Genomic DNA, 14,368 nt, shown 5'->3' with positions numbered 1-14,368 from the left:
GAGAGTACTAGACTGCCACAGTGGTTGTAGTGATAGAGACTGAAATAGTAATAAACAGTGATATGACTTTTGCTTTTTCATCACTGTGTGGCAGCCTACCATTGCTTCCTACTCATGATGTGTGGGTGGGAGGACACTGATCTAGGATAAGGAGGAAATATGATTATTATACATCCTGGTGTTCCCCCTATTATTTGTCAGTGTGGTTGTATTAAAAGAGAATGGTTGGAAAAAGGAACTGTTATTCTAGGCCCAGCTGAGAGACAATATTAGAGGTTCTCCCGTCAAGAGGGCGTATCCACCCCCTTTCACTCAGCTCACTGTCACAAATGTGGGGTTATAAATAGGAACAATGCGTAATCTTGTATTTACAGTGAAGTTTCATAAGTAACAATCTGTGGTGAGCCACCCTGGATCCTCTTTCGACCAAGAGCACATCACTCATAGCAGATGTTGTGGGTTATAGTTAGCCCACAAACCCTGGACTGCAACCCAATCCACTACTACTGTCCAGGCAAGTGGCAACATGGCTGAAGTAGAAGGGTGCCTTGTAGAATGAATGTATTAGGTCATGTTTGAATCGAACTCAAAGGGCTGTAGTGAAATGTATCTTTACTTATAACTAAATATATCTGCACTGTATCAACTTTGATATAAAATTAGAACGATTATATGATTTAAAGTCATTAGGCCTACAACATATGTGGATTGCTGATGCAAGCACTCAGTTTCTGATTAAAACTTTTCTAGTTGCAGGGTTCTAGGGGCCTTTGTCTTCCTCTGTATGCTTGAAATCCTGATGATATCCCAGGAGGTATTGTTCAATGTGAATGCAATGAAAGGACCTTCAGAATTTACCATATATGGACCACAGTTGGCATAGGGATAAAATGTTTTTTTGTTTGTGAATTTCCACTGCTGGCGATAACATGAGACACACTTCCTGCAATTAGAATTCTTTAAAAAGAAATTCTTCTTTTCTTTTTGACTCTCTCTCTCTACCGCACCTGCTCTTGACCTCTTGACCTCTTGATTCTCAGCTATGAAAAGCCAACTGACATTTGCTCCTGCGGTACTGATCTGTTGCAACCTCTACAACCACTGATTATTATTTGACCCAACTGGTCATCTATGAATGTTTGAACATCTTGAAGAACAATCTGGCATTAAATGGCCATGTACTCTTATAATTTCCACCTGGCACAGCCAGAAGAGGACTGGCCACCCCTCAGAGCCGGGTTCCTCTCTATGTTTCTTCCTAGGTTCCTACCTTTCTAGGGAGTTTTTCCTAGCCACCATGTTTCTACATCTGCATTGCATGCTGTTTGGGGTTTTAGGCTGGGTTTCTGTATAGCACTTTGTAACATCTGCTGATGTAAAAAGGGCCTTATAAATACTTTTGATTGATACAGAAGGATGGGAGTAAAATGCATGATGGGTCATTCAGTCCCGCGTTAATCCAGTCTTACTGATGATTATGATGCATTACCATTACCTGCTTTCCAAGACCCAATCCCAAATAAATTAATATCTATTTAATACCTAAAACAAATACTCCAGAACAAGGTGCTGTATGACAATTTTAACTTCTGCGCAGTGCTCTACAGGCTATCAACCTGCTGTCAAAATATAAATAAATGCTGATCTCTCTGTATAAGAGTCAGATTGACATCCTAAATGTTTGTTATGATCAGTGGTGATTTTAGCAATAAAATCTTGGTGGGGCAAACTCCCCCCTCAAATGTGTTTTGATGCATGCCAGCGAAGCCGCTACACAACACAACACTAAACAGTACATTAATTGCACTATAACGATGACAAGCGGTGCCACAAACATTTAGGGCCTACATATAGCTGTCCTAACAGCAGAGCTTATTTCCAGCACAATGGAGTGAATCCTTACCACTACTACACCTGGCTATCAGCGGAGTCTTGTCTGGCAGCGAAACAATTAATTCAGCCTCATTTACTGCCTTTTTAAAAAGCATAGCTGATATGGCTGACCATATCTCCATGGCATATTACATCATTAATGCAGCAGCATATAAGACATTTTTGGACTCACCTTGTTGTGCGCGGCGGAAATATATTTACAATTCCGAGTTGGGTGATAGTTCAAAACGTATTTTCCTAGTCTGACATCCCAGTTGCAAAGCTTGCGGTTAGCCACTGTCAACGATTCCTTCCAAACAACTCATTGTTGAATTTGCGATTTCCAACTTGTTGTGTAATGTTTATGTCCAAAGGCAGATGAGCACCGATACGTTTTATCTATATTTTCTCTTCTCTTCATATGACAAGGATTTAAAAAAAAATTGCCATTAGACTTAATTCACGATGATGACTGCTAGCTAAGATTGTGAAAGTAAGATGTTGACATGATCAGTCCAATCAAACTACTGTACATATAATGTGATTTGACATCATTTCTGTGACCAATGATCTTGAGCCTTCTTGAAAGGGCACTTGAATTATAACTCTATGGTAGGACCCAAAGGGCTGAAACTTTAGATGTCAACCATTACTAAAGGACTGAAGCTAGGCGATTGCGCAAGGTCCCCATGAGTGGCAGATTTCTGAGCCAATCACGGTGCAATGCTCCTATTTTCTGCTGGCCTGGCCCGCCCCACCACCACAGAAAGCACTGAGCTAGGCTGAAACACCTACATTTTGGAGCTGCCTTACCCAAGAAAACAAAAATGAGACCCTGGTTGTATGCAGCTTTATTAACTCAATTTTATATATATATATATATATATATATATATATATATATATATATATATATATATATATTACATTGTTTGCAAACTGATATGAGACACGTATTAATGCCAAAATAACATGCAAGCCCCACAAAAAAATAATATTTATTTTATTTTTTTGTGCAAAAAATGTGGGTCTCAGAGCCCCATCTGCCCTGAATGACGGGTCGCCACTGGTTATGATACAGACCATTATGTGTTGTATATTAATGACCCTGACACAGTTTGATTGCAGAAAAATTGCCAATTTTGCTTGTTTCGTTACAATTTGTTGACTGAACAAGAAGATGATGCAATCAAGAATGTGCGATCTATCGTCGCAGCATAATTTTCACTTTCAGACCGACGTTTCTCAATTCTCAACACAATTTGTTACACTTAATCAATGAGTTGGATACCCATGGTGCAATGGGTTAATGTACACAACCAACTGTGAGAATACATAATACATTAATCTCGTCATCTCTGTTCAATGGGGAAGTCCAACTATATGACATCACGACGCCTATAAAACGTTTCTGCCCGGCATTGAACTGAAAACAACTAGAACACTTACATAGTAGTACACGTCCACAGTAGTACACGTCCACAGTCAAACAGCCGACGCGTCTAAGCATTAAAGATGCAAAGGTAAGTAACATTTTTCATATCTGTACGTCAGGTAAACAGAGATCATTTTCTTGTAATCTGCGGACTATAGTAGTTAAATTGATAAATGTAGAATAGAGTTCGATTGATATTTCCAAGAGCTCGGCTATGCTTAGTGAATGTACTGTGCTTTTAGACTACTGTAAAAAAAAAAAAAAAACATATTGCATTGATTGTTGCGAGGTAGTGCAATAGTAGTCTCTCTCTGGAATAAAGACGTGCTCACTCACCAATGTTGCCGATATACTACCCCTTTTTTTTATAAGTATGTAGGCTATTTGCTTTTTCCCTGCATGTTTCAGCTGCAAACCTCAGTTCGCTGACTGGCTGATAGAACAGGTGCGGACCGAGCAATACACTGGTTTGTTCTTTATTGACAACAATAAGTTCAGAGTCCCGTGGAAACACAATTCTAGGAAGGATTGCTCCGAGGACGACCGTAAAATATTCAGGGTAAGGAATATATTGTGGAAGGTGGCCAGAGCTATGCAGAAAGTCAAGGCAATAGAGGCTGTGGTTTGATTGTGAACTGCAGCGCATGAATCATTACATTTTGTATGTATAATAATCTAATAAGTAACTTGTTATGATGACAGTTCAATTATCTGGTTACAGGCATGGGCAGTGGTCAGTGGGAAAATCAATGAGCATCCCACTGACAAGGCAAAGTGGAAGACCAACTTCCGCTCTGCACTGAACAGCTTGTGCAGGCGTTTCAAGATGGTGGAAGACCACTCCAAGGACTCAAACGACCCCCATAAAGTCTACCTGGTCATCAATGAGTGTAAGATCACTATGGCTTGTGTAACTTAAATGCCACAAGACTGTTAGCCTGCTGAACTAAAGCCTATACATTAGCTCAGGTAGACAACTTGAGTCTCCTCTTGCCCCAATTGTTTTAATGGCTTTATATATATATATATATATTTTTTTTTAAACAGATAACTATGAGAGCCCGCACATAGAAGAAATCACTCTGGAGAACTATGGCCTTGACTGTGCTCTCATCCCTACAGAAAACACACCCCCAGGCATGGAGGTATAGTAACAGTACATCTATATTGAACCAGGAGCTGGATATTTAACCCAGCCCTGATAGAAACCATGATTCTAGTCTTCTTTTTTTTTAAAGACAAACTTATGTTAAATCTGTGAATGTATTTTTATCCCCCTCCACAACAGCATGATATACTGAACTTTAGCAACCTAACCTTGAACCCCCTAGACCTGAACCAACACACAGGTACAGCACCTCCCCACCTGTAGAAAGTAACTCCTTACAATGGGTTGTTAATGACAAATATTTTAAATACAAAATTCTGGAAAAAGCTTTCTAATGACATAAGACAACTCTTCCTTTCTTCTCAAGAGAATTCTATACCGGTACACACACACCACCCAGTGCCACCAGTCCTAGTACAGCAGCCATACTACCAAGGTATGCCAGGGCCATACAGCCACAAGTCAAGGAAATCCATACATCCAACTTGTTGTGTAAATATCATTTTACCATGTATTTTCTGTACTAGAAAATAAAGTGCATTTCACTCATGCAGTACAATGTAACTTATTTGATGACCTTTCCGATCTCCCAACAGTAAATCCGGATGCCCTGCTCAACCTGCCTGCCGCCCACTCATCCCTCTGGGATTTGGAGATCACCATCTCCTATAGGGGGAGCGAGATGCGAAAGACCCAGGTGTCAGGCCCCAGGGTTCAGCTCCACTACCAGTGTAATGCTCTCGAGCCAAACACCCAGCCCCTCTGCTTCCCCAGCACTGACGGGTTGCCAGACCACAAACAGGTGCAGTACAGAAGCCCACCTGATGCTGCTACCATTCACCTGCACTACTATCTGTGGTTCTGTGTACATGCCTGTGGTTTTCCAATATGTCTTTATTAGGGCTGTACGCTATATCGGTGAACATATCGGAATCGGACGCTATTAGCTAAAAATGCCAACATCGGTATGGACCCGATGTCTAGTTTAACGGCGACGTGAAAAACCGACGTCAAAGCTGACGCGCATACCTATGACGCCACGTACAATTTTGCGCTAAACATGCAACACCGCATTCCTAACCTAGCCCACAATGTCTGCTGTGTGGTTTGAGGAGTTAACAAGTCAGGCAGACATTTAAAAGAGTAAGAACATTTCAGTGAGACAACTCAAAGGCAAAATCCATTAACGCCAACATAATGGCTTCATTGCCCTTGACAATCACCCGCTCTGTCGTGGATGATGTTGGCTTTCGCGACTGGCTGAGAACCGGTACACACTAATGTTACCAAGTGTGCTAATGTTCAGATGTTGCCCTACCGGAGTTCCACAGTAATAGCTTCACGACATGCTATGGAACACAGTTTGAGTCTTTGTGTACAAAAAGATGCACGTCAAATAACACTATTTGACGCGTTGAATAAGCTTTTCATTTGACACGTCAAATAATATTATTCTATTATAGAATGTTGTGTGTGTTGAATTTGCACGTGTAAGCCAAGTATCAGTAGCCCTGTCAAAGCTGTACAAAAGTCTGCAAACACCGGCCAGTAACTGTATTTACAATACCGCATTATTTGTTTGACTGCAACTTCTGGGCTAGCTAGCTTTAGCTTGGTACCTAGCTAACACCAATATGACCAGTAGTGAAAATGACTGCAGTTTCTATTCTTAGAAATGATTTAGGAATCCTTGTGAGTAACAATTTACCTATTGAACTACAGTTCATGAAAATAAATGGCTAGCCAGCTACTTAACCCCTTTGCACAAAGCTAACGTTATAAGCAGCCAGCTAGCTTCATCTGGCTAGTGACGCTCGACCTGACCGTGTTGTGAAGCGAGCCACAATAGGGATTAGGCACAATAGTGGAATTTGCAGTATGCCTTCAAAATAAAAGTACCTAGTTGAAAGTGATGCAGAAGGTTACAATTGGTGGAATCATGCCATATTTTGACTAGATAATGTTACATTTAACAAGGATGGAATGTGAAGCAATAAAATGGGGCATCAGTCTACTCTGTGGCACCCACAGAACTCAACTTTGAAGCTTTAATGCAAATATTAGCATTGTAGCTCTTATCGCGTGACTGTGAAATCACCTCCCCAGTCAGCCTATGGTGTGCATTGACATTCATATTCCACTGTACAGCTTTACCTAAGGATTGGGGATCAATGAAATGGGGTAACAGTCAACTCTGAGGACGACGTTGGGAATTGAGTAATCAGACACCAAAACATCCGCGCAGTACACACTACCTCAATTGGCCCGACCAACCAGTGCTCCCGCACATTGGCTAACCATCTGCATTGTCCCACCACCCGCCAACCCCTCTCTTTACACTACTAGTACTCTCTGTTCATCATATATGCATAGTCACTTTAACCATAACTACATGTACATACTGCCTGACTAACCGGTGTCTGTATATAGCCTTGCTACTCTTATTTTCAAATGTCTTTTTACTGTTTTATTTCTTTACTTACCCACACACGCATACCTTTTTCGCACTTGGTTAGAGCCTGTAAGTAAGCATTTCATTAAGGTCTACACCTGTTGTATTTAGCGCACGTGACAAACTTTGATTTGATTCAGTATTGTTCTTCCTCTGGAATATTGTTCAATACACACAGGTTGACAAATGTGTCTCAATTCAGTTTCAGAGTCCCGCAATAAGAGCTACGATGCTAATGTTCTCTGGGTATCACTGGGTAGACCGATACCCCATGTCATTGATCCACAATCCATAGGTAAGGCTGTACAGTGAAATAAGTATGCCCCCAATGCAATTCTAAAGTATAATACATCCAGTGTGATTTCAACAGATTTGTCAAATTAACAACATACCAACTTCGTTTAGCATGATCTATTTAATTATGGCATAATTCTACAATTTGTATTCATTTGCATCTCTGTCAATGACCTAGCCTTCAAAATAAATGTAATGGAAAAGTCCACTTTTTTTTTTATTTAACCAGGTAGGCCAGTTGAGAACAAGTTTATATTTACAACTGCGACCTGGCCAAGATCAAGCAATACAGTGTGACAAAAACAACAGTTACAAATGTACAGTCGAACACAATAGAAAAATCTGTATACAGTGTGTGCAAATGAGGTAAGGCAATAAATAGGCCAATATAGGCCAGTGGTGAAGTAATTACAATTGCGCAATATAAACTGGAGTGATATGTGCAGATAAGGATGTGCAAGTAGAAATACTGGTGTGCAGAAAAACAAATATGAGGTAGGTGGTTCGCTGGGCTGTGTACAGCTGCAGCGATTGGTAAGCTGCTCTGACAGTTGACGCTTAAACTTCAGTGAGGGAGATGTCTCCAACTTCAGTGATCTTTGCTATTCTTTCCAGTCATTGGCAGCAGAGAACTGGAAGGAAAGGAGGTGTTTGCTTTGGGGATGACCAGTATATATACCTGCCGGAGTGTATGCTACGGGTGGGTGTTGCAATGGTGACCAGTGAGAAGGTGGAGCTTTACCGAGCAAAGACTTTTAGATGACCTGTAGCCAGTGGGTTTGGCAACAAATATGTAGTGAGGGCCAGCCAACGAGAGCATACAGGTCGCAGTGGTATATGTATATGGGGCTTTGGTGACAACGGATGGCACTGTGATAGACTGCTATTTTCTAAATGACGTCGCCAAAGTCAAGGATCGGTAGGATAGTCAGTTTTACAAGGGTCTGTTAGGCAGAATGAGTGAAGGAGGCTTTGTTGTGAAATAATAAGCTGACTAGATTTAATTTTGGATTGGAGATGCTTAATGAGTCTAAGGAGAGTTTATAGTCTCGCCAGACACCTAGGTATTTATAGTTGTCAACATATTCAGAACCGTCAACAAGTCAGAACCGTCCAGAGTAGTGATGCGATCGGTTGAAGCGCGTGCATTTCGTTTTGAGAGACCTGTGGCACCCTCAGACTGCCAGAGGTCTGGACAACATGTCCTCCGATTTGACACACTGAACTCTGTCTGAGAAGTAGTTGGTGAACCAGGTGAGACAGTCATTAGAGAAACCAAGGCTGTTGAGTCTGCTGATAAGAATGCGGTGATTGACAGTCAAGCCTTGGCCAGGTCGATGAAGACGGCTTGAAAACCAGATTGCATAGCGGAGAAGGTACTGTGGGATTTGAAATGGTCGGTGAGCTGTTTGATAATTTGTCTTTCGAAGATTTTAGAAAGGCACGGCATGGCTATTGGTCTGTAACAGTTTGGGTCGAGTGTCTTCCCCGTTTGAAGAGGGGGATGACCACGGCCGCTTTCCGATCTTTAGGAATCTCAGGTTGAACAGACTAGTAATAGGGGTTGCAACAATGGCGGCGGATAATTTTAGGAAGAGGGTCCAGGTTGTCTAGCCAAGCTGATTTGTATGGATCCAGATTTTGCAGCTCTTTCAGAACATCAGCTGTCTGGATTTGGGTGAAGAAGTGTGGGGGGGGGGGGACTTGGGCAAGTTGCTGTGGGGTGTGCAGAGCTGTTGGCCGGGGTTGGAGTAGCCAGGTGGAAAGCATGGCCGGCTGTAGAGACATGCTTATTGAAATTATCATGGATTTCAGTGGTGAGTGTTTCCTAGTCTCAGTGCAGTGGGCAGCTGGGAGGAGGTACTCTTATTCTCCATGGACTTTAGTGTCCCAAAACGTTTGGGAATTAGTGCTGCAGGATGCCAAATTCTGTTTAGGAAAGCAAAGGCTAGTTTTTTCAAACTGACTATGTATTGGTTCCTGACTTCCCTGAAAAGTTGCATATCGCAGGGACTATTCGAAGCTAGTGCAGTACGCCACAGGGTGTTTTTGTGCTGGTCAAGGGCAGTCCGGTCTGGAGTGAACCAAGGGCTATATCTGTTCTTAGTTAAATAAGCATGCCCCTTTCGATTTTTATTTTTAAAGATGGCTCATTTATTGTGGCTAGCTTCACGTAGATGCGTCCGGCCACCATTAATCAAATACGAACTATAAATTAGGGTTATTTTAGATGACACTTAGCTATATAGTTAGCTAGCTACCTACTGAAACAGATTGTTATTTTGGTATGTTTTTGGGGAAGAACATTGTTTGCATCCATGAGCAAGCTATTTTTTTTTTTAAATGACCAGCACTGTAGGTGCACAAGACAATTTTCTAGAAGAAAAAGAAACGCACACCTATTTAGGCGAGGTGCTGGCTAGCAGGGTAGGAAACTTGAAAATAAAGGAGAGCGGCACTTTAGGAGCTCAGATGCAAAAATGTAATATCCAACGTTTCAACAGCCAAGCGGTCTTCATCAGGGTATAATCACACACACTGCGGGATGACTCGTTTATATAGTGTCAAAAGACACAGGTGTCTAAACATGGCCAAGAGTGGCCTAATATCATTGGTTAATTCTCAAATATAAAAATGGCACGAGACAACTTTACCAGTAGCGTAGCAAAATAATCGTTGTGACATATGAAATACGAGTGATAGTGTAATAACTACGTTAAAAAAAATATGAACTCGTTTAAATTGTGACGTGCAGTCCTGATTGGTCAACAAGTTTGATTACATTTTAGGGTATCTGAGGAGTAAATAGAAACGTATTTTGACTTGTTGAAACAAAGTTTAGGGGTAGATTTTCGGATTCCTTTCTCTGCAAATTGAACGAGTGGATTACTCATATCGATGGTGCCAACTAAAGACTTTTTGGGATAGATAAAATATTTTTTTTATAACAAAACGACACTACATGTTATAGCTGGGACCCTTTGGATGACAACCTGTGCCGGTGTAAAAATATTTTGATGTGAGGCGCCATCCTCAAACAATCGCATGCCATGTTTTCACTGTGATAGCTACTGTAAATCGGACAGGGTAGTTAGATTAACAAGAATTTAAGCTTTCAGCTGATATGTCACTTATGTACCAAAATGTTGAATATCCATAATTTGTGTGATTTATTTGAATTACCTGCACTCCAGTTTCACCGGAAGTTGTTATATTGCTATCATGTTTTTTGGCAAGGGAAAATATCGCTATCGGCCAAAAATGTAATCGGTGCATCACTAGTCTTTATATGAAACTGCCTGGTTCATTCCCTAGCAATATACATAGCAACAAGACGCACTGGAGACGAGCGAAAGTTTATTTTATTCCAAGACTAACTTCTTTGTGCCTCAATTATACCAGATTGAATACACCAACTGCATCCTAGGAAGCGTCCAAAGGGGTCTTCTCCTCGAGGTACAAAACACTGGTATCTATGGTTACCGGCAGGACAAGTGCCACGTGTTCTCCAGTACTAGCGACCCCAGAGAGGCACACCCTGAACCCAGGAAGATGCCTCAAAATGAAATGGTACAACTGTTGAGCTTCCAGCAGTACGAAAATGGTAAATATGGCTCACTGTCCGACACTTTTTTTTATATATATAAACACACTCAACAAAAAAAGAAGCGTCCCTTTTTCAGGACCCTGTCTTTCAAAGATAACTTAAAAAAATCCAAATAAATTCACCGATCTTCATTGTAAAGGGTTTAAAAAACTTGTTTCCCATGCTTGTTCAATGAACCATAAACAATTAATGAACATGTACCTGTGGAACGGTCGTTAAGACACTAACGGCTTACAGACGGTAGGCAATTAAGGTCACAGTTATGGAAACTTAGGACACTGAAGGTGCCTTTCTACTGACTGAAATACACCAAAAGAAAGATGCCCAGGGTCCCTGCTCATCTGTGTGAACATGCCTGAGGCATGCTGCAAAGAGGAATGAGGACTGCAGATGTGGCCAGGGCAATAAATTGCAATGTCCGTACTGTGAGATGCCTAAGACAGCACTACAGAGAGACAGGACGGACAGCTGATCGTTCTCAGTGGCAGACTACGTGTAACAAGACCTGCACAGGATCGGTACATCGGAACATCACACCTGCGGGACAAATACAGGATGTCAACAACTGCCTGAGTTACACCAGGAACGCTCAATCCCTCCATTAGTGCTCAGACTGTCTGCAATAGGCTGAGAGAGACTGGACTGAGGGCTTGTAGGCCTGTTGTAAGGCAGGTCCTCCGGCAACGTCCCCTACGGGCACAAACCCACTGTCGCTGGACCAGACAGGACTGTCAAAAAGTGCTCTTCAATGATGAGTCACGGTTTTGTCTCACCAGGGGTGATGGTCGGATTCGCGTTTATCGTCAAAGGAATGAGCATAACACCGAGGCCTGAGGGTCCGTCAGGGTCTGGGGTGGCGTCACAGCATCGGACTGAGCTTGTCATTGTAGGCAATCTCAATGCTGTGTGTTACAGGGAAGACATCCTCTTCCTTCGTGTGGTACCCTTCCTGAAATATGACAATGCCACCAGCCATACTGATCGTTCTGTGTGATTTCCTGCAAGACAGGAATGGCAGTGTTCTGCTATGGCCAGCGAAGAGCCCGAATCTCATGGCCAGTGTTTTTCAGTCTGTAGGAAGGCCTCTTCAGTGTCCTAAATTTTCATAACTGACTTAATTGGCTACTATCTGTAAGCTGTTAGTGTCTTAACGACCGTTCCACAGGTGCATGTTCATTGTTTATGGTTCATTGAACAAGCATGGGAAATGGTGTTTAAACCCTTTACAATGAAGATCTGAAGTTATTTGGATTTTTACGAATTCTTTGAAAGACCGGTCCTGAAAAGGGACTTTTTGCAGTTTATATACACATTTCTCTAAGACTGTCTGTCAGCGCTTTGTCAACCATCAACATTTTTCAGAGCTGATAGCATTTAAGGAGAACAGACGAGGCTCTCCTGACTATACCATCCACATGTGCTTTGGTGAGAAGTTCCCTGACGGAAAACCCCTGGAGAAGAAACTCATCATTGTCAAGGTAACCCTTTTTATGAGCTTTAAATCAGTAAGACAACAGGCAGAATACTAACATAACCAGACATGGCTCTCCAACTCTGTTCCTGGAGAGCTACCATCCTGTAGGTTTTTGCTCCAACCCTAATCTTGCACACCTGATTTGAATAATTAGCTGGTTGAAAAGCTGAATCCGCTTAGTTACAACTGTAGGTTCACACCAACCCCAGAAGGGTCGCTCTCCAGGAACCGGGTTGGAGAGCCCTGCCCTAGAACAAACCTATATAGTGTGCTGCATATCCCATTTCTGAAATGGCTTCTCTTGTTTCTCATTCTCTCTCCCCTATTCCCCTTCTCTTCCAGGTGGTTCCCCTGATCTGTCGTTACTTCCACGAGGTGGCCCAGGAGGAGGGGGCGTCGTCCCTCCAGAATGACAACATCAGCCTGCAGATCTCCCACCACAACAGCCTGATGGAGCTCATCAATGCCACCTGGCCCGACGGCCCACAGCACGCCATGGGGCAGTACTTCTAGACCACCAATTGTACCACATCACCAGCCCTTATCTAGAACTGGTACCTCACTACTGTATCACTTAATTGAATCTTCCAAAAGGAAAGAAATACTTAGCAAGTGGATATGTAATGCAATTGTGTACGACTCAAACATGTAGATCTTTGAAAGTCAAACAAATGTTGGTGTTAGAACAGGGCTCTCCAACATTGTTCCTGGAGAGCTACAGTCCTATAGGTTTTCACTCAACCCTAATCTAACACACCAGACTTGAATAATTAGCTGGTTGATAAGCCGACTCAGGTTAGTTACAACTGGGGTTGGAGCGAAAACCTACAGGATGGTAGCTCTCCAGGAACAGGGTTGGAGAGCCCTGTGTTAGATTATTCTGATCTATGATTTGTGTCATGCAGTAGTATAGGCTGTCCTTCTCTTGACGATGTGTGTATATATATTTAAATATACATCAAATCGCTGTGTGTTCGTAATGTGTTCATGTATCATTTAGTGGTATTTTCTCTTCTACTGAATTCCCTTGTGTCCCTATGGGCCACACTTTAAACCTGTCTAGGTCGCTCAACCCTTCAGTCTGTTCTCTTTTGTATTGAAAAATCTGTTTTATTGTACTGAAAGTGAGCAAACTTCACCCTGGCATTGAAAAGCACTTTGTATAGTATTGCAAAACAAGATCAATAAACTTTGCCTTGTTTCCTTACTTTGGTTTACATGATTTTACCCAGTGAATTATGAAATGTTTACTTTAGTACTGTATGTCATCCCTCCTCGCTATCAATCAAATATATATTTAAGTAATTTTTACTTTAGCAGTTGTCAAAGGGCTACCCAGCCTAAAACCCCAAAGGGCAAGCAATGCAGAAGCACGGTGGCTAGGAAAAACTCTCCAAAAAGGCAGAAACTTAGAGGAACTAGGCTCCGAGTGGTGGCCAAACCTCTTCTGCCTCTGCTATCAGGAGATTTTCAGGCTACATGGCCATAAAGCTAGATCATCAAGACTTCTTAAAATGTTTAAAGACCAACTGGGTCAAATAACCAGCGGTTATATAGGGTGCAGCTGTTTAACACCATAGTAAGTATTTGTATTAAATATAAATCCATTACCAAGTGTTGAGGTCGAGAGCAAGTCCCGGACAAAGTAACATGTCCAGTGACACCAGTTCCATAGTAGCAGGCAGAACTGTATATGACAGGGTGGCTTGGGGACAGCCAGGTAGTCCTGAGGCTCCGAGTGGTTACTTTGTCTAACACAAACGGTATCATGTTCACCAGTGCTGTTGCAAACGTGATGCAAGTCAAGTGGGTTCCTTTTGGCTTAAAAAAACATGCAGAAAACAAACCAATTGCTTTCATCTAGGAATGATTTTCATACTCGTCAGTTTTATAAAGTTGTCATGCTTCGGGTTGACTTTAGCCTTGAATAAACACTGACTAGTGTTTTTAAATGATTTGAGATGCATAATACCCTGGGATTTCAATGGTGAAAAATAAAATTTTATTACAGATTGTCCCAGATTGTACAGTCGAGTGGGACCTCCAGGCCCAGTCCGACAGTCAAGGCAGTAAGTATAGCACAGAGCAGCCAGAGGGGGAGAGAACCCTCTCCACTGGCTCAGAGCA

General features: G+C 42.0%; 1 protein-coding gene across 1 annotated transcript; it reads left to right on the top strand.

Annotated features, from left to right (window-relative positions):
* The first annotated feature begins 3,242 nt into the window (after positions 1-3,242).
* On the top strand, positions 3,243-13,448 carry LOC100750228 (interferon regulatory factor 7). Its single transcript, XM_021600499.2, has 10 exons — positions 3,243-3,394; positions 3,715-3,865; positions 4,028-4,196; positions 4,354-4,451; positions 4,595-4,655; positions 4,782-4,850; positions 5,011-5,216; positions 10,563-10,764; positions 12,130-12,245; positions 12,584-13,448. The coding sequence occupies exons 1-10, from the start codon at positions 3,387-3,389 to the stop codon at positions 12,752-12,754; spliced, it is 1,251 nt and encodes a 416-aa protein (XP_021456174.2). The 5' UTR covers positions 3,243-3,386; the 3' UTR covers positions 12,755-13,448.
* The last annotated feature ends 920 nt before the right edge of the window (positions 13,449-14,368 follow it).

Source organism: Oncorhynchus mykiss, chromosome 1 (genome assembly GCF_013265735.2).
Source record: "Oncorhynchus mykiss isolate Arlee chromosome 1, USDA_OmykA_1.1, whole genome shotgun sequence".
Classification (NCBI taxonomy): Eukaryota; Metazoa; Chordata; class Actinopteri; order Salmoniformes; family Salmonidae; genus Oncorhynchus; species Oncorhynchus mykiss.
This window is presented reverse-complemented; position numbering and strand designations above follow the sequence as displayed.

Bases quoted from the DNA above. Each gene is read 5' to 3' on its own strand.
- LOC100750228 (XM_021600499.2), top strand. The intron at 3,866-4,027 runs GTAAGGAATATA...ATCTGGTTACAG, and splicing joins ACGACCGTAAAATATTCAGG to GCATGGGCAGTGGTCAGTGG. The intron at 4,656-4,781 runs GTACAGCACCTC...TTTCTTCTCAAG, and splicing joins AGACCTGAACCAACACACAG to AGAATTCTATACCGGTACAC.